General features: G+C 31.6%; 2 protein-coding genes across 2 annotated transcripts in view; one reads left to right on the forward strand and one right to left on the reverse strand.

Annotated features, from left to right (window-relative positions):
* The first annotated feature begins 19,349 nt into the window (after positions 1-19,349).
* LOC107459592 (protein SPEAR2) lies at positions 19,350-21,434 on the forward strand. Its single transcript, XM_016077826.3, has 5 exons — positions 19,350-19,887; positions 19,965-20,063; positions 20,225-20,340; positions 20,425-20,626; positions 20,981-21,434. The coding sequence occupies exons 1-5, from the start codon at positions 19,414-19,416 to the stop codon at positions 21,164-21,166; spliced, it is 1,077 nt and encodes a 358-aa protein (XP_015933312.1). The 5' UTR covers positions 19,350-19,413; the 3' UTR covers positions 21,167-21,434.
* An 854-nt stretch (positions 21,435-22,288) lies between these two features.
* Positions 22,289-27,125, reverse strand: part of LOC107459761 (sodium/calcium exchanger NCL) — a gene marked incomplete in the record, with an annotated part of 5,266 nt that continues 429 nt past the window's right edge. Inside the window, 7 exon segments of the mRNA XM_016078016.3 lie at positions 22,289-22,725; positions 23,157-23,465; positions 23,544-23,820; positions 23,930-24,075; positions 24,286-24,467; positions 24,881-25,066; positions 26,807-27,125. Coding sequence (XP_015933502.3) covers positions 22,477-22,725; positions 23,157-23,465; positions 23,544-23,820; positions 23,930-24,075; positions 24,286-24,467; positions 24,881-25,066; positions 26,807-27,125 — 1,668 coding nt within the window.

Below are 27,125 nucleotides of genomic sequence, written 5' to 3' on the forward strand. Positions count from 1 at the left end.
TCTAAGAGATGTTAATGCTTTGAAATTAAAAATTATAGAGAAAATACAAAAAGTGAGAATTGAACACATCAAAATCTTAATTGAGAGGAAGAGGATTAAGCCAATTGAACTAAATTTATTCTTTGACATAAGAACTACTAATATTTTTATAAACAATTTGGAGCCATGGCCCCCATTTGCCCCACATAAGCTCCGTCATTGAGTAGTTTAACTGAGGAGTTCATTTTTTTAATCATTATCAATTAATTTCTTTTAACGAATATCAATTAATATTTTAAAATTAATTTTTACAATAAAAAAGTAGTCAATATTAATTAATTAAAATTAATTTTTTATGTTTATTGTTTCGAATTTTAGCCTGATAAGAATTGATAGATTCACATCTCAAATGTAATCCGCAAAATTCGAATGGAAATCGGATTGGATCCTTGAATTGCGCATAAACTAAATGTTTTTTTACTGTAAAAAATAGTATGTTAATTAACCTATATGATTAAAAATAAATATATACTAAAATTAGCTAATAAAATTAATTATTAATATAAAATAATATATATTAAAATATAAAATATATATTAAAAATTTGTTGAATTATACATAATTTTAGTGTATAAATAATATTTTTATATTAAAAATAAGGTATATGCTGCTCTTACTACGAAATGATCAATTAATTGAATCTCAAATAAATGGTGAGGAAAGAGAAGGAAAAATAATTTAATTGGTAACCAATCAGTTGTCTATATTTCTTATTTCATGAAAATTAGATCCCATGCATAAGAAGAAAGCGACACTTCTACTGAAATATAATCAAGATGAGATGTCAATATAATATAATTGCATGCACACCTCATATATATTATATAGCATAGTAGCTTTCAATATTTCTTTAATTAGTGATAAAATACCGAAATTCAGTTCATATTATAATAAAGTTAACTAAACTAAACTAAATTAATTTGATTGGATTAAATTAAATTTTATAAAACTGATCGAAATAATTGTTATTCTTTGAACTAGTTAAGTTACCTTCAATTGATGAGCCAATATAGTTATTATCTTTGACAATTTTTAAAGTAATTTATAGATATACTTCTATCTTAATTAAGTTGAAAGAAAGAAATAAATAAGTTTCTAGCTTCATGTCATGCCAATGAAGAAAGCTATCTCAATCTTTTCCTTTTCTCTTCCATGAGGACCACTTTTTGTTTATATTCAGGCACAACAAACTTCAAATCGATCTCAGTAAGATAGTAGAATATCTAATATTTTTTAGATTTTTTTTTTAAATTTCAGTTACATTATATAAGATTGCATTAAAAACTGAGATTTAATATTATGCTTAATGATTAGAGACTGAAACTAAAATTTTAGTTTATTCGGTAGTTCTAGAAAATAAGAATATAAAGAATTGAAATTTTTAGGAATAAAAACTGGATTTTAATAATATTTTTTTAATAATTAAATGTATTCTAGTAACGACTACGTTACGTGTATACTAAAATCAGTCATTAGTATAAAATATATGTTAGAATATAAATATATATTGAAAATAAATTAAACCACACATATACTTATATATAAATATATTTGTGGTTAATTTTAGTGACAACTTTTGATATAAGAATAACATTTTTGTTTTAGTAAATATTATTATTTCATTTTTATATATATTTATCTTAAACCAAATAAAATACTAATATATAATACAATCTTATATATTTTACACTAAATATAATACAAAAATTTAATTTAATTTTTATTTTTCAGTCTTCTTTTCAAAAACAACCCAAGAAATTTTGTCATTAACAAATAGACAAGCAGCACCGTTTTTGAAGCCTGAAGAGGAGGAAACTAAGATCATATGTGTATGGCCCTACAATTTTGTCTTTCATGGCATTTAAGGAGAATTAAGATCTTGCTACCTACACAAAATATTTGGGGTATTCACCAAGCCATCTATGATAAGATTCTATGTTATCTTAATTTTCACATTCATAGAACCATGTTTGGTTGAACCTTGCACCTACCATATATATTACACCTCATTAGGTCTACACCTATTTCATATAATGCAACCAAATATGGTGGATACTATAATGAAGATGGCATAATTGTCTTCATATGAGTATATTTCTTTTTGGCCTTTAGATGATGGATTGTATGGTTAGATTTTAATATTTATAAAAGTGTTGTTTTTGTTTAAAGTGTGGCTAAATAAATAAACCACACTTTTAACCAAAGCATCTTCATGAGAAGATATTTTTGCCATCTTCATTGTAGTATCCACCACCAAATAATACACATATTTACAACAATAATACAAACAAATTTAAAAGGTGCATTGAAAGAAAACGATACAAAGTATATATATTTGGCCATATCAAATTCTTAAATAAATTACTAATAACTCATGCAAAGTATTACCCTATAGAATCCAATGGTATATATCTTTAGTGGCTTACACTCATTTTATCCAAGATTAGCCCAAAAAGCATTAATTCTTTAAGACTTAGCTTGCACATGCCAATGGTGTGTTTCACCAAATGAAGAATGCTTTTTTGATCTCATCCCCCAATAGAATCTAAGTCAGATATACATATAATTTTCACTAAATTTCTTTACTATGCTATCTAAAAAGTATTGCCTAATTATTAAAATAGGTAAAATAATTAATTTTAAATTTAAAAGTATAAAAGTTAAAATTTTTTAAATATTTTAAAGTTATTATAAAAAGTAATTTAGACAAAAGTTAGGCACCAAACAAAAAGCATTATAGAATTAGCCTAAAAACAAATTGAATAATTCAAGAAAAGTACCTGTACATATTAAAGGAAATAGGCAGCAACACAGGAACACAGGAGATAATAGAGTACAATAAAGTAGAATAATATAATAAAGGAAAAGTCTAAGATGTCAGTAATTTTTGTGTTTTCTAGCCAGCACTTAACCATCAAAACAAAAGTAAGCAATCTTACACCATTAGATATAATCTCACACCATTAAAAATACTATTGATAGCCAATTGATGGTTACAAAACACCAAAATTGTTGACCCCTAGCATTCCTCTGTAATAAAATTAGCACAACAAAATAACAAAAACAGGACACAAAAAAGAACCAATGAGAGGAAGAAGTTTGAAGCACCAACAGAAGATGAGTCCGGGATGGAGACCTAAAGAGAGAATGAGAGCAAGTCTATGGAGGAGCTGTCTGCTTGCCTTAGAAACCCACACACGATAATCTTCGGCAATAGCAGGAGACTCAACCAACATTCTCCTTCACCAATTGCTATACGTGAAAAATAAGGTTTTTCACTCTTTTTTGGAGATGTATTTTTTCTGGCAGACTTGCGATTCTGAAAAGTCTACAATTTTGCAGGATTATTACTCTACATACTCATACACCAGGAAGCGCAGCAAAAAGAGGAAGTTCAACCGTAAAAACGTTACGCGATTTTGTCAACTATTTAAGTTACTTTTCAACTTTTAATCTTTTAGAAAAAAAATCTTTCTATAAAATTTTAGATAAATTAATTCTAATCTTAAAAAATTCTGTAAAATTTTTTAATATTCTCTTAGAGAGTGAATAATGGTAAAAATTTAAGCGTAAAAATAAGGTGAATATGTTAAGATTGATAGAGACAAAGAAGGAGGTGATTACTAAGTTTGATGTAGTACAATTCAAGTTCTTCTTTGTTACATGGGTGTCTTCAATGAGATTGTGTGGTTGGAAGAAAGGAAATGCGCAAGTGTGTTAGTATTATGGAACTGATAGATATAGAACTGAATGATCGTAAGTTTTAGAGGTCAATCGTGTAATCGGATTGATAGAATGTTGGTGAGTTTGGTTTCATTATTATTATTTGGAGTACTTAGTTGAAAAGAAATGACAGAATTTTCAGGGATCAAGAATTAGGTATTGCAAGGATAATCAACAGGTCAATTAAGAATTATAAGAAGTAAAGTGATATTTAATCTTTTGGGTGTTAATAACTTTTACCAAAGATGATTAAGAATTAATTTATTTTATCTATTTAATACTTTTTTATTTATGTTTCACTTTGTTGTATTTAGCTTTTTGTTTTAAAAACAAAGAGGCTCTTTATATGAAACTCAAAAAATGATATTGAGAAAGAAAGAACCAAAAAGAGAATATGTATATGTGATATTAGTTCATGAAGAGTCGTTGCAGGAACAAAATCAGGCAGATTTGAGCGAGGATTTTGGCTTCAAAGTAATGAAATAGTAATGATCACTCATAAATTTTGTATAGAGTAAATCTGCATGTGTTTGTATTTTGAAAAGGTTTGTTATTTTTTTTAAATTATCTTTTATACCTTACTGTGTTTGAATCTTAAATTTCTTAAATCTTTGTTCAATAGTTAACTATCTTTGTGGGTTTGTTGTTAGTGAAGATTCTCGAGTAAATCTTCAAAAATGAAAAATCTCTCTCAAATTAGACTTAGATTAGATTAGATTTTTTTTCCTCTCAGATTATGGTTTCGAATTTTGTATGTGTTGCTGTTTTGAGATAGGTTAAAAAATTTAGATATGAAAGTGAGATAAGTGATATATTTTAACATGATAATTTTTAGTATTTTTTAAAATAATGGGAGGTACACAAAATTGGAATTGTTAAATCGAGCCTGCTACACATACAAGCAAAAAAGGTATACAAGCATTACAAGTTGGCCCAGCCCAATAAGACTACACGCGCACTCACACCCTTTGAATATAGCGTCAATGTCACGCGCGTCACTTAATCGTTACACATCGGAAAAAAGCGCTCGTTATGGTGCACTCTTCCACTTCTCCTTCGAAGAATACACAAACCATCAACCTTCGAGCAACATTCCAAAATCAGGAGATAGAACTCGTCGCGAAGATTAGCAGAAACCATCAACAAAAGATAGAACTCTCCATCAACAATTTTCAGAAAAAACGAAGAAATATTACTCAAGGTACATTACTATTTTAGTCATCTTGTAGATTTTTCACATTTCGAAATCGAAGAACTAGGTTTTACTGTTCTTCTACGTTCTTCTAGGTTTTACTGTTGTTCTTGTTCTATCTCTCATTTTTCTGTTTTTAATATTCGTCTTGTTCTACGTTTTACTGTTCTTCTTGGTTCTAGGTTTTACTGTTCTTCTTAGTTATTCTACGTTTTACTGATCTTCTTGTTCTAGTTCTTCTCGTAACTGATTTTTAGGAGTATATTGCGTAATTTGTTAGGTGTATATGGCATAATTTGTTGGATATAAATTTCTGAACTAATATAGTGTAATATAATCAACTGTTGCAACTATTCTAACATTGCTTGTCCTTGTAATATTGGTTGTTCTTGGGTATATATTGCATAATTTAGTGGGTGTATATGGAGTAACTTGTTAGGTGTATATGGCATAAATTATTGGGTGTATCTGAATCATATCTATGGGTGTATATTACTTATATATATGGGTGTATTTGAATCATATCTATGGGTGTATATTACTGACATCTATGGGTGTATTTTTCGTTTCAAAAAAAATGGCAGTGAGAAATCAAGCTGAAAAAAATGTAAGAACAAATATATGCCTCAGATGAAATCATTTTTATATAATAGAAATATATCTGACTATAATTTTGTTTTATTTTACAGCAAACCAAAGACCTTAAGTGTGCAACACATTTATTAAGTGACAAATTCAGAAATATGAGTGAGGAGAAGAAAATGATTGTGAGAAATTTGGGATTCGGTGGCTTGATGCACATCCCACCACTAAGGGTGCATCACCAAGTATTAAGGGAGTTGGCTAACAACTTCAAATTAGGGGAGAATAGGCTGGAAACCGGATATGGTTCTTTTAAAATAATACCAAAAAGAATAGGTGATGCGCTTGGCATCAAGGCATCAGGTAACTCGCTAAAAATTATAGGTGTATATTAACTGATGCTTGGGTGTATTTAAGCTTATGCATGGGTGTATTTAAACTGATTTTCATACTATGTTGTTTTCCTTTTTGTATGAGATCTATTTTCTACAAAAGTCAATTATAAGAAACTTTCTGAGGATAATAAAGAAATTTTTAGAAGATTCCAGGGTAAGACCCTCAAAAATCTTACAGATGAGATGATGGATATTGGTGTTGGTAACGAATAGGATCGCCTAATGTTCAAGAGGATTTTCATCCTCTATATACAGATGGCATTCCTTTTACCAACGACAATAAACAAAATCTTGCCTGTGCACCTAACTCCAATTTTTGAGATGGAGACCATAACAGAGAGAAACTGGGGAGGGCATGTATTGAATTTTATCATCAAAGGCGTAACCGATTACAAGGAGAAAAAGAAAAAGGTAATTGATGGCTGCCTCTTTGCCCTGATGATAATTTACTTTCATCTCTCTAAAAATAAAGACAAGAAGAGGGCATAAAGACCACCAAAACCCTGGATAGTGAACTAGAGTAAGGAGCAGTTGGTGAAAAGAATGAAGGAGGAAATAGAGGAAAATATGGTAAGTGAACATAATATGTGGGGTGTATTTTTATTTACCTGAATGTCGCTAACTAAAATTTCTAATGTTTCAGGGGATTGTAAAGATGGCGGAAACAAGAGAGAAAATGAAAAAAATAGAGAAAAAAGAAAAAAAAAACAAGAAATAAAAAAAAACAAAAAAAGGAAAGCAAGTTCAACATCGTCTTCAGACACAGAAACAAATAATAGTGAGAGTTCTACCTCTGAGTCTGAGACTCAAGAAGACTCAGAGGATTCACCAAGAAAACAACCCAGCAAAATAGGAAAAAAGTAAGTACCATACTTGGGTGTATTTTGTTCATCAAGTTGGGTGTGTTTTGTTTATTAAAATGGGTGTATTTTGTTTATTATTTTGGATGTATATTGTGTATTCATTTGGGTGTATATCGTGCATTCATTTGGGTGTATTTTATATCTTTACTATGTTTTAAATAATAATTGTTTGCCTTCCAGAATCGACTCCAAAAAAAGAAGAAGAGTCAAGAAGATTCTGAGGCAGAATCTGAATCAACTTATGAGTAATGTTCTGAAATTATTACTCCTCTCTTTTGGCTTTATTATAAAGATTTCATGTATTAACAGAAGTGTCTCTTAATAACTTATAGAAGCGAAAAATCATCACCGGTGAAGAAGCAAAAAAAAAAAAAAAAAAAAAAAAAAACCAAAAAAGTAAGCACTTTTTTGAATAATATTTTGTGATAAAATTAATTTTTTATTTCTGATTCATACTTGTTTTTTCCACCCAGAACACAATCCAAAAATAAAAAGGTTGTTGTTGAGCATTCATCTCCTGAAGAAAATCAATCCTATCATGGGTACAGTACTTTGTAAGTTATATTACCGTCTATAATCATGATTATTTTTGTTAACATGTTCTTTTATGAATGTACTGACAGATCTGAAATAGGAAGTGAAGAACTAAATGAATTCTTAAGGGGAAATAATGAAAATTCTGCTGCACAGGGGTATGTCTTGTTGGGGTGTATATTTCAGATTTTAGCATGTTTTCTTTGTTAATAACTGTTTCTTGTTTCGCAGGGAGAAGGAAGCTGACTTGCGATCGACGGAAGGTCACTATGTCTCCTCTGAAACGTAAGAAGCTTTATTTAATAAAATCTTGTTATCATGATTTAACTATATGATATTTTGTCTGAATAACATGAACTCTGTTTAGAATACCGGACGTAAACTTGGGAAGTGATGATCCTTCCTCTCAAGGACACACAACACAAAGTAGCGTAAACAGACTGGCAGACAGCATGTAATTTCTCTTTCAAATAACTATTACTTTTGTTCTTTTATTACCTTCTACTTCTAATTCTGTATATTTTTTTTAGAAAAAAAATCCCTTTATTGTTTTATTCGAGAAAAAAAAGGCAGGAAAAAAAACCAAAAACTGCAATTATGTAAGTTCTCAAAAAACAAAGCCTGTCTTTCTTTTGAATTGTTCGGGTGTATTTTAGAATGAGTCTGGTTGAAGAGTCAGACAGTGAGCCGGCTGATTTGAATATGATGCTTGTGAGGAAAGAGACACCATCCGAAGCTCTTGCAATGTGAGTTTTTTCAAGAACATTTCACTCTTATAACCTTTTTATTTTCAAAGGCATTGTTAACCTTTCATTTTTCTTCTTGTTTAGAGTTCCGATTCAAGTTTGTCTACCAGTGTCCCAAACAACCGTTGTGCCGGAATTTGAAGAAACACCTGAGACAAAATATGAACCAACCCCTCTGCTACAAATTGAAGGAACTACAAAAACGTAAGAAATATTATTGGGTGTATATTGGGTTACAGTTTGGGTGTATATTGCCCCTGAATAGTTTTATTTACGTAATGATTAATTTTATGTGCCGTGCAGCACTCCTGAACCCCCCAAAAACTTGAAGAAAGCACACGCACACCTCCCCCAGCTCCATCTAAAATGTAGGTTCATTACAGTAAAATCAATGTTTTGGTTATCATCCGTATATTCTTATTGTTACAATATGTTATAAATGATCACGCAGTAATCCAGCCCCAAAAGACGCTGCTACATTGTTTATGATGGCACGGACAGCATCGTACGTTCCTAAAAAAGATCAATTGCCATCATTCAGCCTTGGCTTTACTGATTCGAGCCAAGAAGAAACAACAACACAGGAGGAAACGTCAACGCAAGATGAACATGTGGCAAAAATTCCAGATTCCCCAACACTGCTAGAACAATTAGAGAAACTGGTACATAAAATTGCAAGTGGTGAGGGGTCAAAAGAAGAAAAAAGTCCGCAGATTCCAAAGGAGAGTGCGGCAGAGAGTTTCGAGAAGTTTGAAACTCCTGTCAGGCCAAATTTAGATACTACTGACATGAAACAAAAATGCCACCACTGGGCTATATGAGTGAAATCCTACTCAAATGAGCGAACTGATGAGTTTGACAACATCGGCAGACTCCAAGCTGGAGATATATACACTCTGTCAAAATTCCACCTTGCATCACTTGCGCCTAAAACGCATATAGAAGCTGAGGTAATATCACAACAATATTAATTTTTTTATCACCAAAATTAAGTACAATCCTGATTGATGTGTATTTTGTTTTTCTAGATTGTCTCTGCCATGTGCTTCATCTTAAACCAACAAAATATTCAAAGGTTTCAAGAAGAAGTATATTGTCTCCCCCCTGATATTTTGGTAAGGGTTGCTTCAACTAATTTCGGGCGTATTTTCTGCATTCGTTAGGATATATTGTTTTTCTTACATTGGGTGTATTCTGTTTATTCATTTGGGTGTATTTCTGTCTTCAATTGGGTGGGAGTTGTTTATTCGTTTGGGTGTATTTTCTGGATTCATTTGGTTGTTCTCAATTTTTGCAGAACATGGCGATTGTAAATCATCCAAAGGGGGTATTCTTAAACGCTAAAACTAATAGACCATTCAGGGTGGAAGACTACCCAATGTTTATACCCTTCTTGGACCTTAAAAGATTAGCATCACATCGTTATGTAAGTTTTCATTTCAAAAACTTCTTATTACGATTTGTACTTATGTGCCAAATAAATTAAAACAGTGTTCAATCTGCACATATTTCAGATTTTTGCACCTGTTTGCCATTCAGACCATTGGTGGTTATGGGTCGCTGATACAAGAAAGAAGAAATTTTATATAGTCGACCCAGTACACAACAAATCTCCTACCGAAGAAAGAACTGTGCTGAATACATTTGTTGTAAGCTGGTTCTGTGTTCTGTATATATATAGTTGGGTGTATTTCTGTTTAATATAAGGGGTAACTATTAACTCCTTTGGGTGTATCCTTTTATTGAAATTATTCATTTATTACTGATTTGTTTTGTGTTTTAAGGGATACGTAATATCACAAATTAAAGTATATGCTGGGGGGCACCTCTGAAATCAAAGGACAAGGACAGGGAAATTGTAGCACCATACCTTCACATCTCGGGCCAAAAGACAAGGTATAAATCTTTCACTCTGAAAATTAAACTTTCCTATATGTAATTTATAATTTATTTTTCTGTTTTCAGCTATGACTGTGCTATCTACGTAATGAAGTGGCTTGAGATATTTGAGCCCGCAAACATTAAGAGGCGAAAGTATGAGTGGGATAATTGGACTCAGGTAAATATGTTTAAAACTAAATAACTCTGTATTACATTACTCAATTAACATGGTTGATTAAACAGAATATTCTTTTTTACTGTAGGACGAGGTGGACCACTTTAGAGTGGAATATGCTTCCCGGATTCTATTCCATGACCTGAATCTAGACAAACATGAAGCCATTAGGGGAAGTAATGCAATAAGACTGTCCAAGCCATCCTCGTTGTTATTGAGTCCATATTGTCAGATAGATTCTGAGGATGTTGACACTACTTAATGTAATAGATTCTCAGGATGTTGACATTGCTTAATGTAAATCTTATATAGTCTTGTAACAAATGGAAGACATGTTGTAAATATTTGACAATTATAATGCATTTTATTGTGAAATTTCTTTCAATTATTAAACTTTGTGTGCTGTGTTCAAAATGTATGAATTATAGGTACTATAATATGAAGGAAAATATCAAATCAAATATACACCCATAACCTGCCATTTTTTACACCCAAAGAAAGTTGAATATACACCCTTAAATCTATCCCCCTTGATGCTTTGTGCCTAAAATCCTGAACCCTAAACACTTAAAACCTAAACCCTTACCCCTAACTTGTAAACCCTAAAACCCTAAACCCTAATACCTAAAACCATTAAACCATTGTAAAAAAAAAACAAACAGAAGATTCTGAAGTATATATATGTATCTATATGTAAAATGTGAATCACAATAAAATTCACAAAAAATACACCCAAAAGAACATTGATTTTACACCCATATTCTGTAACTATACACCCAAAGAGTTGTCCCCTGCTGCTGGTACCCTGAACTGATAATTCATAACATGTTCTTAATATTGGCTAGAATTTGAATGCATCACTGATGCAGCATCAAACAGGTTTATCTGAATATAACAAACTCACATATTAGCTAAACTATTAACGAGAAAAATAAACTCAATCACTAGAAATTTAAAGAACATCAATTTTATCTCGCTTAAAACTTTTGTTTTCTTTTTCTTTATGACATTTGCAATATGTTTGTCCAACTTTGAACCTAGCCTATGTTTTGGACGTCCTCTTGTTCGAATCCTTGGGGGGCTTTGAAGCTCGTTAACGGATTCCAAGTTGGCGTCTTCGTGAGATAAAGAAGATGTGCCCTTTCTTTTGGCTTTCAATGACTCCATCTCAGCCATGACGTTATCGTACGCACGGTGCAGAATTGCAGTCAGCTCCTCCGATTCGAATGCAAATTCGCAAATATTTTGCGAACGAAAAACCAATTGGTCAAACCTCTTGCTTCTTGGCTCCAAAAGTGGCTGTCGTGGCTGCTCTTGATGTGTGTGTGTCGCCTCTTTACCTTCTTGCTCCATCGTTCCAGTATATATCTAGGTGACACTTGGCTTACTTGTTCAAAGCTTAACACGCTTAGTGCGTGACGACACAGTATCCCTCTCGACTCGAATAATAAGCATTGGCATTTTACCTCGGCTGCAACTGAGTCGTAAGTAACCACAAACTTGTTGAATATTGAGCTGAAAACTTGTTCTCTAACCTCATATACTGAACCTCATATACTGAATAGCCTTGAGCAGAATTCGTTAATCTAGTGATGCAATTCACCTTTCCTCTGAATTGCGCTTGGACTTCCCTAAACTTTTGATGAGTGTACACATCTTGAAACTGAGCTTCAATGGAGGATTTGGTTGCACACGGTATGACCGTATGAAAATCTGCAGCATCTGATTCTCTCTCTGCTTGCTCCCTGCTTCCGAGGCAATTATCGTACTGTTTGACGAACTAAATAAGCGAGCTGTTCCGGGTGATGTACTTGTTAAAAAATGAATGCATGCTCTCGCTCCTTTGCGTGCTTCTCATCCCTGCCCAAAAATGGTGATCCAAATAGATTGGAACCCATATATGACGGTCTTCATAGAGATCTGCAGAATACACCCAAACATAGACTATAAATACACCCGATAAAAATTAAATTTACACCTCTGCTGCAGATTTTAAAACAACACTACCTGAAAGCCACCTGTTGTCCACAAGACCAAAATTCAGTAGAAAATCATTCCAATTCCTATCAAATGAGTCTTTGCTATGAGAGTTCCAAACAACTTGGCTCATTTGTTGTTCAATATATGCATGTCCTTTATAGCCGTTTAATTTGCTTGGAATTTTCTTCATGATGTGCCAAATACACCAACGGTGAATTGTTGTTGGCATACAGGCCTCTAAAGCCCTTTTCATTGATGCGCATTGATCGGTGAGAAATCCTTTCGGAGCATTTCCTCCCATGCAACGAAGCCAACATTGAAATAACCATTTGAATGATTCAATTTCTTCGTTTTTCATTAAAGAGCATCCAAGAAGTGTTGACTGACCGTGGTGATTCACCCCGACAAAAGAACCACAAACCAAATTATATCTGAAACAAATTACCATAGTGCAGAATAAAAAATCATTAGGTACACCCAACAAAATGCTTTCTATACACCCAAAAGACACCCAATATACACCTCTGCGGCAGATTCATAAAAATACATTAATTTAGCATCATAAACAGGGACAGTTTGTTACCTATTTGTATTGTAGGTGGTGTCAAATGAAATAACATCTCCAAAATACTCAAAGGCAGCTCTACTTCTTGCATCGGCCCAAAAAGCCAGCTTAATCGATTGATCCTCCTCGAGTTCAAGCTCAAAAAAGAAATTCTGATTCTTCTCTTTCATTCGTAACAAATATTTCCTGAATTCTTTTGCATCTTCTTGTTCGAAAACATTCTGCACTTCCCTTGTAATGTAATTCCTCACATCCTTTTAAATAAAATTTAACTCTCGATGACCACCAGCAGGCACAACAAATGATTGGTAAGTTTTGCTTGGTCTGATACCAGCCTCCTCGTTATTCTCTATTGTACGACGAATGGACATGCTTAGTTCCCTGTGCTGTTTGAGTATCTCTGCTTTACTTGGACAGCAAGGGTGTGAATGATCCAGCACAACCTTTGAAATGATCCAAGCACCAACATCCTTCAATGTGTGTATATAAATTCTTGCAGGACAGTTTAAACCGGCTGTCGGATTCGTCTTCTCGGTCGGAGATATTTTAGATTTCCATTTTCCTCTCTGCTACATGTAATCAATTGATTCTTAATCTCGTTTCCCTTCCTATTTGTGCTCTGAACTCTTGTAGAAAAACCTACAACCTTGGCGTAGTTCCTGTAAAATTTTCCAGCATCTTCAAGGGTGGTAAAGGTCATTCCAACCTTCGGAACAAACTGGTCATCAACAACAGAGAGAGACTGCAGAATACACCATGTCAAAAACTATAAATACACCCAATCATTGCTAATATAATACACCCGAACGGCACCAACTCAACTAAAATAACAATAAAAGCCATAAGCTGTAAACACACATGCTGCAGAATACACCATCACAAAAACTAAAAACACACACAATCATGTATGATATAATACACCCGAACAACAACAACTATGCTAAAATAACAGAAAAAGCCATAACTGTAAATACATCCACACTACCGAAACAAATACACCCAAAAAAGTTTTGATCTACACCCGAGCGTCTGCTATAAATTCCAGATAATCAATAAAAACTAATACATTACATTCAAACCACAGATTTATGTTGACGCGTTAGTCTCACAGTCAATGTTCACGAATTATTCAGCTATACAATGCTATACAAATTACTGCAACAAAATTCAGAGTAAACGTATGTAAATCAAACCTTAGGAACTTCGTTAGATTCAAATTCATAATCCACTTCGCCCTGATTCAGCTGAGAATCTGAGGTTGAATCAACCATTATCTTCAAAACGAATCTAAACTTTGATTTCAGTAAACAAAAATCGATAGAAAACGAAGGTGGAGTTAAAAGAGAGAAGAACGAGAAGAAGAAGAAAAATGAGAAGAAGAAGAACGAGGAGAAGAACGAAGAAGGAAACAAATCTAGAAATAAGGAAAGAAGAACGAGAAGAAGAAGAACCAGAAGAAGAAGAAGAACGAGAAGAAGAACGAAGAAGGAAACAAATCTTTTAAATTTGGTAGTTATAAATACGCGGAATCTTTATATAGCGCGTGTATTGGACGTAGGGTTGCAGCACGTTTTGAGGATTTATTGGTTAATGAACTTGTAAAGCATACAAGCCCTAATGACTTGTATGCAGAACTTTTCTGTTGTTAAATTATGAATGATTTTTAGTTTCATCATAAATGATATCAATCCTATTATTTGGCAATACAAATAAATAAAATTAAATATAATTTAAAAATTAATAACTTTATAAATTAGGTAAATTTTAAAAAAATAGGAATTGTTATTAAAAAATTTAAATTTAAAAATAGAATGGTTAAGAAGTCACTTAATTAAGAATTAGTATTAGAATTTTAAATTTTAATTTTTTAAATAGAATTTCCTAATTAGCTAGTGCAAATTTTAAAATTTTAAATAGAATTTCATAACTAAATGTTTGTTGTTCATTAGAAATATAGAAATTGTTAAATTATGAATGATTTTTAGTTTCGTCATAAATGATATCAATCCTATTATTTGCCAATACAAATAAATAAAATTAAATACAATTTAAAATTAACAACTTTATAAATTAGGTAAATTTAAAAAATATATTTTAACTTTTTTAAAATACTAAATTAATTCAATTTTGTCAAAAACAACATTAGAAACAGCATTAAATATAAAGGAATGTCAAATTAAATTTTTTACAAATAGCATAAATAACCTCACATTTTAATAAAATTGGTAATTCTATTTATCAATTTAATATAATCTTTTTTAGTTAGTATGTTTGTTTATAAATTATATAAATTTTTAAAAATATCTTTGAATAAGATCTTTAAATAAGTACACATTAAAAATTAATAACCAACTTAATTATATAAAAAACACTTCATATGAGAAATTTATAACTTTAGACATTCAATACTAAATTAGAAATTAACAAAATTTTAACCGTATAAATCGAATTGAAAAATAAATTCATAAGTAATAACCAAATAACTTCAATTTATATTTAAAAAAATTCTAAATTCAAAGCATAAAAATTGGAAAAAACCAAAAAAAAAATAACAACTCAAGAAAAAATAATATTTCCATCAAAACAAACGTATGTTAAATAGGATTTCAAAGCATCCAAAATCTTAATTTTCATTCTCAATCTTGATTCTTTTGCAAGTTGAGGTATTTCTTTCCACTCCTGAATCTTCCGACTCCGAGATAGTTGTTTGGTTGGTGTAATAACATTTTCCAACAATTTAAATTCATCATTGTCCGCAATCTTATTGGAAAATTTAAGCAATAAATCCTATACATAACACTATGTTAAATTAAAGACATTTTTCTCACATTTGATTTTAACACAATAATATCTTTTGAATAAAATTAAACTCGAACTAAAAAAAAAAAACAAACAAAAAATTTATTTTTTATACAAATATCTTGACACCTTCTATTTCTCTCTTACGGTAAATGTCTTTGAAGTTGGAAGCAAACTACTGGTATAGCCAATATCCTGAAATTACAATTAGTTATCACTTATTATTTATAAATTAGATACTACTAATGATCAAGGAAGCAAAAAGTGAATTGATTTTTAATAGAAAATATACTTATAAATTAGATAACACACACATAGTATTAAACTCAAGAATTAAAAAAAGAACATACACACCTATTTTTAAATTGGACGACATTTTCATCTTCAAGATTGAAGAACATCTTTGTGCCATACATAGAATTTTGTAAAACAATATTCTCTAAAAAATTTAATTTAATACAAGATGAGTAAAAACTCATAAAAAATATATTTTAAAAAAGTTACGGATAAATATTACCGTTATATAATTTCACTATAGCAAATTGTAAGACGAAAACAATTCCATCTTTATTGCTAGAACCTAAAAAAACATTTAACTCGTGTGCATAATTGTCAAAAAATACACACTCTATTTTTTTCCATTTCAAATATAATATTTAATGTTAAATATATTTTTTATAATAAAATAACCAGAAACTAATTTCAACTTAAAACTAACCATCAATAAAATAAAATATCATACTATATACATATTTTATATTTTTAAAATTTAAAAATTAATAATTAAGTTAAAATTTCAAACACAATTTTAAAAAATTAATAATAAGTTAATTAATCATTTTAAATTCATAAAAATCAAATAACGTAAAGAATGTTTTTTTTTAAATTATACTTATTATTTATATTTTTAATATTAACATGTCATTACAACTTAAAATCTAACCACCAACAAAATAGTATCATACTATATACATATTTTATATTTTTAAAAATTAACAATTAAGTTAAAATTTCAAACATAATTTAAAAGTAATAATAATTAATTAATTAATAATTTTAAATTCATAAAAATCAAACGAAATAAAGAATGCTTTTTGTTGTAAATTAAGGTTATAATTATTTATATTTTTAATATTAACATGCCATTATAACTTAAAAATTAACCATCAATAAAATAGTATTAATATATATATATATTATATTTTTGAAATTAAAAAAATTAATAATTAAATTAAAATTTAAAAGACAATTTAAAACATTAATAATTAGTTAAATAATTATTTTAAATTCATAAAAATCAAACAACGTGAAGAATATTTTTTTTTGTAAATTATGTTTATTATTTATATTTTTAATATCAACATGCCAATAATAATATTTTATATAAAAAGATAAAAAATGATCTCTTCACCAATAACATAATTTTTTTAACAAATTAAAACCCTTCAAGCGAAAAAAAAAGTTTAATATTACAAAAATATTCATAACAAATTAAATTAAAATAACAATTTAAAAAGATGAGAATAAACTTATAAAATAAATTCAAATACATAAATTTGCAATAAAGTTAATATCAAAATTTATAAATTTTTAAAAATAAATATATGATTATTTATCATTTATCTCTGATTTAACAATATTGTACTGAATAAATTTGTCATCTTTTTTAAGAGTTCTTTTACTCCTAATTTCAGTAAAATATCCAATAACATCTAGAATAGATTAAAAAAATTATTGTCAATAAATTTATTAAAAAAAATACGACCAAAATTATTAATGAAATAAATAAATTTATCAATGAATTATACTTTTTTTAAAACAATAAACTTACCAATCAAATAGGTGTAATCGAACACAAGAGCATTAAGACTGTCAAAACTCACAAAGTTAAATCCATATCATGGGAGACTTGACGATTCTGAAAGTATGCGCACATTTGTTGGTTTAAATTAACCACATATTCATGATGTGTAGTTTTGAAGTTACCCACATTGAACCCAACACTAAAATATCTTATTTGATAAGATATTCTTTCTCTTGTTCTCTTAGTAAACTTACAAATCGACACACAAGAGTCTTTTTAATTTAGACGTGTATTTTTTCTTTCTAGAATTGATAAACAAAAATTAAAGAACAATTAAATGGGAATAAACACACCTTTAAAATATGAATAATATAAATTTAATATTATTTAAAAATTAGTAGAAAACTTGCGTCTTCATCGAGCCACACCATCTCAATTGAATATGGCAACGGAGAATTTTCGTAACTCGACAGTGTCCATAATCGTATCACTCGTATACGTACACACAAATTATCAACGGTAGGATTGATCTCAATAATTTTGTGAATATGAACCGCCATTGAAAAAAATAGAGAAATTTTAGATTTTGAATATATGTAAAAGAAGTGATTGATGTACTTTGAATTGTTGTACTATACATGCCTTATAACTTATAGAGGTAAGTATTAATTTGGTCCCTAATGTTTATGGTCAGAATCGAAACTGTCTTCAACATAATTTTTGATTTAGAATCATTCTTAACGTTTTATTTTGTATTAAAATCGTCATTTTTAATAAAATTTTTAATTTTATTACTAAATTATCCTTATCCTAATAAAAAATTATAAAATAATAAAAAAAGAACGCGAAGGGGGAGAGGAGAAAGGAAAGGGGAAAGGACCTCGCCGTCTCGCCGCTGCATCTGCACCTCGCCACCTCGCTGTTGCACCTTCCCGTTTCTGCTTCTACTTTTGCTTCTTGTTTCTGCTTTTGCTTCTTACTTCGGCTTCTGCATCTTGCTTCGACCTTGCTTCTGCTTGAGCTTTTGTTTCTGCTTCTGCTTCTGCTTCTATATTTGCTTCTTCTGTTTTTGCGTCTGCTTTTGTTTCTAATTCTGATTTTAATTTGTTATTTTCTGATTTCATTGTTGTTGTGTGTTGATTTTGTTATTGAATTTTATGTTACTATTTCTGAATTTAAATAATGTTTTATTGATGGTGTTCTTCAATCTGAGGCAGTAAGGGAGGTGGTAGTGGTGGTGGTGGAGGGTATTTTTGTCTGTAAAAAGTTAAAAGGACGATTTTAATACGAAAAAAAATATTGGGGACGGTTTCGATTCTAACTCTAAACGTTAGAGATCAAAACAATACTTATCCCTAACTTATATATTTATAATTGACTCACAGATAGAATTTTCTAAACTTGATTAACTTCAATTTGAATTTAAATTAAATTTGTAGATAAAATAAATATATAAATATATTTAAAATATAAATTTTAACAAATACACAAATTACAAAGTTTTAAATGTAGCGTCCAAATAAAAAAAATAAACAAATATTTTAAAAAGGTGCCATAATCAACAAATTTGTTTTATTCATTATCTTATCACAATTTATAATTGACAAATATAAAATCAAGACAAGAAATTTGTTAGATTAAGAATGATTTATTTGTTAAACTAACATTAGGAATGATTTATTTGTTAAACTAACGCAAGATATCAGTAACATATTAACGAAAGATAATTATTAGATTAGGAATAATTTTATTTAAAAAGTATTTAAAACTTTTAAATATATAACAAATAATTTACAATTTAATGTAATTGTTTCTTAAAAAAGTGTATTTAAAATTTAAAAATTAAAAAGTAATTATCTAAATAAATAATAAGTTATAATTTATAAATAAAATAAAATTTTAAATTTTCTAATAATGATACATAAGTAAATAAACTCATAAACTCAATGTAACAGTGCCGCCACGTCAATATAAGAGTTCACATAAAAATTACAGATAGAGATAAAGATAAAGGCTTTGCATTTATATTTAAAAGATTCTGTTTTAGATTTTCCGGAAAACACAGACGCATTATTAGAGAGAGAGAGAGAGTGAGAGTAGCTAGCAAGCTTTTCTTTATTTTTGTTTTCAATTAAATGGAAGATGATCATAATACAAAAGTAGCTCAAGAGCTTCAAATACAAACCTATAGTAGCGATGGTAATGGGAATGTTAGCGGCGGTGGAGGAGGCGGCGGTGGTGGTAGACCTTCGAAGAAGGCAAAGCAGAAAAAGGTGCCACAGAGAGGACTTGGTGTGGCACAGCTTGAGAAGATAAGAATGGAAGAACTGCAGAAGAAGAATGCTGTTCCCATTCAATCACCACAACAAGATTCAGTTGCATCAACACCGATCCAAAACTTTCATCACTCCAATCAACCTCCTCCTAGATCACAAGCTGAATTTAGGCCTATGTCACTCAAACAGATGTTGACACACAATTCAGGATTTGAGGTTGATCCTGCAGCTATGCAGTTTCTACCAAGCTTTCCTTTTGAATCCAATCCTGTTTGGTCTTTGCCTTATTTGGGACAGAAAGCACCACAATTTCATCATCAATTGACTTCCATGGTAAGATCGAGATAATTTATTGTATCAAGTGTTTTCAGTTGTGATCTTTGTTAAGATTTGTTTTGTTGAATATGCAGGTTAATGTGTCGACACCACCAATGCCTCATTACTCAAGAGAGCCCCCTTCAAACCAAAATTTTAATGATAACGGCCTGTTCTCAAGGCAGGCCGAGAAGGTAAGTGCAATTTGCCTAGTAATTCCTTGGTTAAGTAACTGAACTCTCTGCTTGATTTGGATCAAGTTTTTTAAGTGAATTCAGTAGCAAGACATTAAGGTAAACTTGATTACCCTCCGAATTTGTTTGTCTGTAATGTAGAGGTTTGAAACTTGATACAGATTATTGGCATGAAGAGGCCTTACCCCTTCTGCCTGGATGCTCCTCCTGTGCCTGCTTACAATTATACTTTGTGTAATAGTGGATTCAACAATGATGCTGGCAATTCAACTCTCAGGTTGTTGATTTTTTTATTGTTTCTTCTGTCACATTATTGTAGTTGTTGTTTTGTCTCACCATGCACTATATTAATCATCAGCAGGGAACTGCCATCATGTTCTGCTTCCAACTCAGAGCTAAACTCAAGGAAAAGAAACAAAGAAAATGAGAATTTCATTGGACATTTTCTAACATTGGCTCCTCCTACTTCTACTTCGTCCCCGCCTTCAAAGACGAAGCCTTTTTCGGCTTTCCTAGCGATTCCCAATCAGGACAATCCTGAATCTGAATCAACATCTTTTCAGGTAGGAAAAATTATATGTTTGTCTGGTTCCTAACCATTTGTCCAAAGGACAAATCAGCTGTTTACAATTCGAAAATCCCTAATTAGTTCTTAACTATTCAAGTGATTAGGGGCTGCTTAGACCAGTAATAGAGACTGCTTAGACCATTCACTTGAAGGGTTGGGGACTGGTTAGTAATCTTTAAATTGTGGATGACAGTTTCGGACAAATGATCCGGGACCGAATGTGGCATTTACTCAAATGTTTTTAGTTCAATCTTTGCCTTTGTTTTCTATTTTGTTAATTTCATTATTCCATCTAATGTGACAAGATATACTAATTTCATTCTTAATTTCAATTTTGCATTCGCTAAAGGATACTATAGAAGATCAAGTTCCTCAACTGCAAGCATTCAACCGCTTCAATCAACAGAAGAAACCTTTTTATTATTTCTTCCCTCCGGCGGCCGATGAGCTGCAAATCGGAGTTTCAACAGCTAGAACTCAGAATGTTAATGGAGCTAAAGAAAACGTTGATCTTAATTTGAAACTTGGAAAATAGAAGATCAAGTTCCATCCCCCTAATTCATATGTATTATCATCAAACTTTTAGGCCAGTTGACAGTTGTTCCTCACTATGAAACTTTTCATAGTCATATCTTAGGTTAAATTTTTTGCAGAGTGGGTAGATGTTTCTATGTTTGCACATGTAAAAGTTTGAGACTGAAAAGGACTTGAAATCTTGGCCATGTGTAGATAGAGATGTTGCATTACTTTGTTTCTTTAGAGACTTGATTTGATCTGGCCAAATTTTCTGTTTTTCCATTGTTGGATTGTTCATGCTTTAACAATATGGACATCCACTTATTTTTATTGATAATATTTAAAAGTATAAAACATAAAAAATGATTATTCTATCACAATAAGATTATATTTGTTTATAAATATATGTATTGTTTAATTTATTTTTAATATAAATAATTGATTTGGTAATTAATTTTGTATTTAATTTTTTATACTCTCGAATATTTTTATATTTATAACCTATTAGAATTCTGTATTTGTGTCCAAACTCCCAAGAAACACATAGACCAATGGCATGGTAGGAATTAGTCAGGAACTGGAGTGGTAACAAACTCTTGTATGTGGGGTTGTGGAGGGCAACTGATTGTGCTTTGTCTTTTTCTTAGTTTAGTTGGGTCCAGTTCTGCTTCTATTGTACTTGTACAATTTACTTTGGAAATTAGTCATCTACAATACAAAGGACTAGTTGAGTTTATTCAAGTTGAGTTCAGTTGGAGTTGGATACAAATCCAACCTAATTTAACAACAAAAATGTTATGTTTACGTCAAAACTAAATAAATTAAGTATATATATTTCTATGATAGATTTTAATTCATGTCATGGGGGGTTCGGCTATATTTTTACGTTGGTTGCCGAAGACCTAACACAACCCTCCTCCTTTATCCGGGCTTGGGACCGGCTATGTACCGCAAGTGTAACATAGGCGGAGTTCTATGATAGATTTTAATATGTTTATAAAATTAAAATCATATTTTCTTTATATTCTAGTAATATTTTTTTAATAATACTTTTTGAAACACTATAATCAATTAGAGTTGGCAAAACGAACTACATCTTGCAATAATAATAATAATAATAATAATAATAATTCTAGAGTAATTTCAATCAAGTCTAATAATTATTTATTATAGATAGGCCAAAAACTTCACCCTCAGCCATTCACAATGGAAGTCAATCCCATAATAGTATCCCTCAGAACTATAATATCCACACAACCCAAAAAGGGTTAAGAGCCATAACAGCATTATCATTAACAAAGAAAAACAACAATTTTGGTGTCTATGGGACTATGACCAACCAAAGACATAATCAAGAACATAGACTAATGCCAGGGTGAAAGGGTAAAGGAGGATAGCTATTATGGCTGTCCATAGAGGGAAGCATGTACGGAAGCTGCCAAGTACACCCATCACAATGCAAACAACAAGAATCACCAAAACTTCTGAAGAGAAATCCCATGTCAATCCTCTTACATAGACCAATGCTAAGAAAACTGATAGGCATAGCACATTGTTCATTGTCACTGCACCATATATCTGCGCAAGTCACAATTGAAATAAGTAAGCATAAGTTGTAAGTTCAAAGTAGAAGAAAAGCTTTGCAACGTTTATATAATGCAAGTAAAATCAAAGAAATGCACGTTGGATGAATATAAAATCAGCATCAAGATTATGGAAATAGCCAATTGAAGTGATTATGATCTTTCCGAATATATTCCAAAATAGCAAGGTAATTCTCTCATGTTGTTTAGCAAGGTTAACAAACTTTCATGTTGACTATTAAACTCATACAAGTACCCAATCGATTTTACAATTTTACAGGTAAAATTGAACTGAGTTAAGTATTTAGGTGGACTTCTAAGTTTGATTACGCTGCGGCAAATTAGTCATTTGAGCCAAAGAACAAATCCAAGCATACTAGAGTAGTGATCTAAAACAGATGATGAGTTTGAAACAAGAAAACAAACCTCTGAAAATGTTAATGAGGCAGTTTGTCTCTTATCACGACTAGCGAAAATAATTGCCGAAACTGCTTCGCTTGAATTGGTTGCCAAAGGCAGAGCAATAAAAGAAATGAAGAAAGCAGGAATACTTGTAGCATCAGAAAAGTTGTCGACTGCATCAACCAGAGGATCAGCGAATGCAGCAGCGATAACAGTTCCCAGTAGTAAAAACAGCAATGCCTTGACTGTAGTCCATTTTGATTTCTCAACACCTTCAGAAACTTCTTCATTTTGACCACTCACATCCAGGAGATCATGTTCCCTCTTTGTTTCCTGTAAAGAAAATCGCAGTCAGATAATCATAAACCCAGGAAGTGATAACATCATGAACTCGAGCATTGCAAAACTAACATTGTGAAAATTGCTTAAAAATTTCACTGTGTGGGGGCCAGCATCACCAGACGCAGGTCGAGAACCCCTGGCTCTGTCAAGCCATCTACAGACGCCATTAACAAATTCTTCTTCATCTACAAGTTCATTGCGTGAAGTATCAAAGTCATTCATTATTCTTTTTACGGCATCATCATGATCCAGGTCAACTTCCTCAAATTGAATTCCAACAACTAGTGCCCTCAATTCACCATGAGTAAGATTCCCATCACTGTTTTCATCGATTGTTGTAAACAACCTGCATATATCATTGAGAAGTCAGTGAAACCACAATTGGGAAAGAATTTCAACAAGCTCCTTTAAAACTAACATGCTTAAGTCAATGCAAAAAGAGTAAAGAGCCTTACTTTCTAATAATTTCTCTGTCCGGTTCACCGTTTTCTTTGAGCAGCCTTCCCAATGCACGCTGCTTCAAATGTCTCAAAAGTCCTAGAATAACATGCTTGTGCCTAACATATTCAAGTTTCCTCCTCTGTATCCAAGGTTGGAAAACCTGCAAAAAAGATTCTATTTCTTAATTCCTATAAATGAAGCGGGAAAAAAGGAAAAGAATCTTATAACAACAAGGATCAAATATTCATTCAACATACAGTTTAATGAAAATGCTAAAATATGTATTACCAGAATCAAACTGCTATCATATCAATCACAAGACACGTATTTAAGCACGCAAGCACAAGTACAACATAAAAGGAAAAATTACCTGATAAAAGCAATAAGAAGCTAGTAACAACAACGAGACAATAAGAGCAATCAAAACAGCCAAGTGCCTTCCTGATGATGAATGGAGAAGTTGTGGTAATTGAACAATCAAAAACGGAAGTACAGATATAATCATAATCCTTGCTGCGTAACTGGTCCAAATGTCGGTACTAACACCAGAACCTGCACATCAAGATCTTATTAGACCAAGGATCCAAAAGAATTATATCTTCAGGACTGGCAACAAAACAGCATTATTGCACATGCACAGACATCATGGTTTTGAAGAAATAATAAATAAATAAGAAAACCATGAACCGCATTTTATATTTATAGTTTCAACCAGCATCCTTCACAAAGTTCTAAAGTACTCTAGCCTTATAATGTCAACAACAACAATTGCCAGTGCACAAATCCAGTTCTTCGAAACTTGAAAGCATTATGAATCCTTGATCCAAAATGACGGAACAAAGGTACTTGCTTTCATTACTAAGTCATTCAAAGATATACTGGAATATTCTGAGCAAAGAGAAGTTTACTCCAGTAACTCTCAATACTACAAAAAATTAAATATCGAACAATATCAATAGATATACCAGTTAAACTGTATCCCCGCGTGTCTACTGAATCCAATGCAACTGAATTCACCAGATCACACTTGCCGACAATTACGCAGGTACCCCATATTATAGTCAGAAGCAGCACAGTTGACCCAGCTAGCAGGCCCATTCCAACAGAGACCTGGTCTTGAGCAGTTTCTTTACTACCTGAAAGCCCAGACACTGTAGAAAACAAAAGTAGTCAGAGTAGAAGTCAAAACAGAGAAGGACAGGGAGGAGAGGGGAATGCAAATTAATACACGTCACACAAATTGGAATTTCAATAGATTGGTAAATCCAAAACAACTATAATGCTACAAGATAAGAGAGATCATATAACTAACTATTTCTTCCGACGCAAACAAAATACAAAAAGAGATATCTCAATGCAACAGCCGTACTACTTAGCTAAACCATGAATATCTTAAACTCGACTTTTTCTGCCTCTGACAGCCAATGCTGAACTGCACTTAATTTAATAACTCAGGAGTCTGAATTTAAAATAAATTCCCGCACTGTTAACTGGTAAATAAACATGATGAAGTTAAAGTAACTGCCAAAGCATCATTCAAAACTCAAATGTGTTTAGCCCTTCAAACTTTCTCAAACATAAAACTTGATATACTCCTTAAGAGATGCATCTCATGCATCAAATGTTATTTTTGAATATCCCTTATCAGGTGTATAAGAAAACAAAGACAAGTGGAAAGCTAATGCATTTAAGCATAATACAATGTCAAAATAGGGCATCAAGATCCATATAATTTGGTCATAAAGCAACTAAAAAGAGTCAATGTAAAGTAACATTCATTAATGTAAAGCTATTCAAAGTCATCATCACATTTACTCATTCTCCCTCTCAATTTAAATTTTTAAGATAAATATTAGATATAAATTTTCCAGAATAACCTGCTCCTAATCAGCTTCAGCCGGCAGCTGCTATCAATTGGACACCATGAACATGACAAAAGTAATTATTGACTCGGCTATAGAAGCACCAGCCAACAAGTATAGAGGTTTAAAAAGAAAAGCATACTATAGGAACGAGAAAATATGCATCCAAAACTAGTGGTTTAAAAAAAGGACAAGTCATAACACATGAAGACAAAGGTGTGGGGTTCACAGTGAAACACGAAAGAGCGTATGAAAAAGAAAGCGCCCCTAGTGAAATATCATAAACAAAATGCTAAAGAATCCTAGGAAGGCCGAAAGAGGGGTGGCACCACCGCAGAATCCATCCTAATTCGTGACTAAAAATCAAGAAAAGAGATATCCACTGGGTTTGGATAATGAGATGTGATTTTACAAGTGCCTCAAAAGATACCAAACAGCCAAAAAGTAAAGACACTTATCATTTACGGCGAACAATGAGGTTCATATTCTTCTCACACAGGTAGGGATCAAAAGGAAACATTCGAAAAGGAACAACTCACCTTAACAATTCGGAGGGGTCAGAAAAAAAAAGAACCACCAAAAACAGTGTTCAAACCAATCTCAAAACTTCTTAATGCTAAAGTCATCAAGCTCCACATCAATGACTTTACCCGTAAAGCTCAAGAGAAATACAAAATTCTAAACCGCTGCATCTTAAATCTCAAAAACTTGACCAGAAATTCTTTTAAACCCCACAATATCAAAGAAAATTGCAAGGTACACATCAGTTCTAGTGAATTGTCCGTCACATATATATGCTTACGTGGCAATCAGAATATATGCAGAAAAATCTATATGAATCGAATCATACTCAAATCAGCAACAAGTTGAAAAAGGAACAAAACTTACACAAAATTCAATATTAAAAAAATGAAAAATTAAAGCTTCACGAAATTCGCGCATTTTTAGTCAGATCAAGTCAAAACATCGAATCAAAGTACAGTGACATTTTCATTTCATTTCCCAATTAACGAAAGAAAAGTATCTTACCGAGAATGAGCATGGCATCAGGTAAAGCACCAAGAATTGGAAGGAACAAGCCACCAACGATTCCAGGGCCCAAGATCTCAAGCAAGAGCTCACTCCCAGAGGACAAGTAGGTAGCAGCGGTGTACATAAGGAAGCCATAAACTATGATCAAGAACAAGTTCCCAAGCACCGTGGTGGTGCACGGTAAGAACCCGTACGTCTGCTCGCACTTGGACTCAGCAGCACGCAGGAACCTGAATGATGACGCTGTCGGAAGCCGAATGAGGCTCCCCTTCTCATCAGAAGAAGAAGGTTCTGGAAGACCATCAGAAAGCAGATC

Source organism: Arachis duranensis, chromosome 7 (genome assembly GCF_000817695.3).
Source record: "Arachis duranensis cultivar V14167 chromosome 7, aradu.V14167.gnm2.J7QH, whole genome shotgun sequence".
NCBI lineage: Eukaryota > Viridiplantae > Streptophyta > Magnoliopsida > Fabales > Fabaceae > Arachis > Arachis duranensis.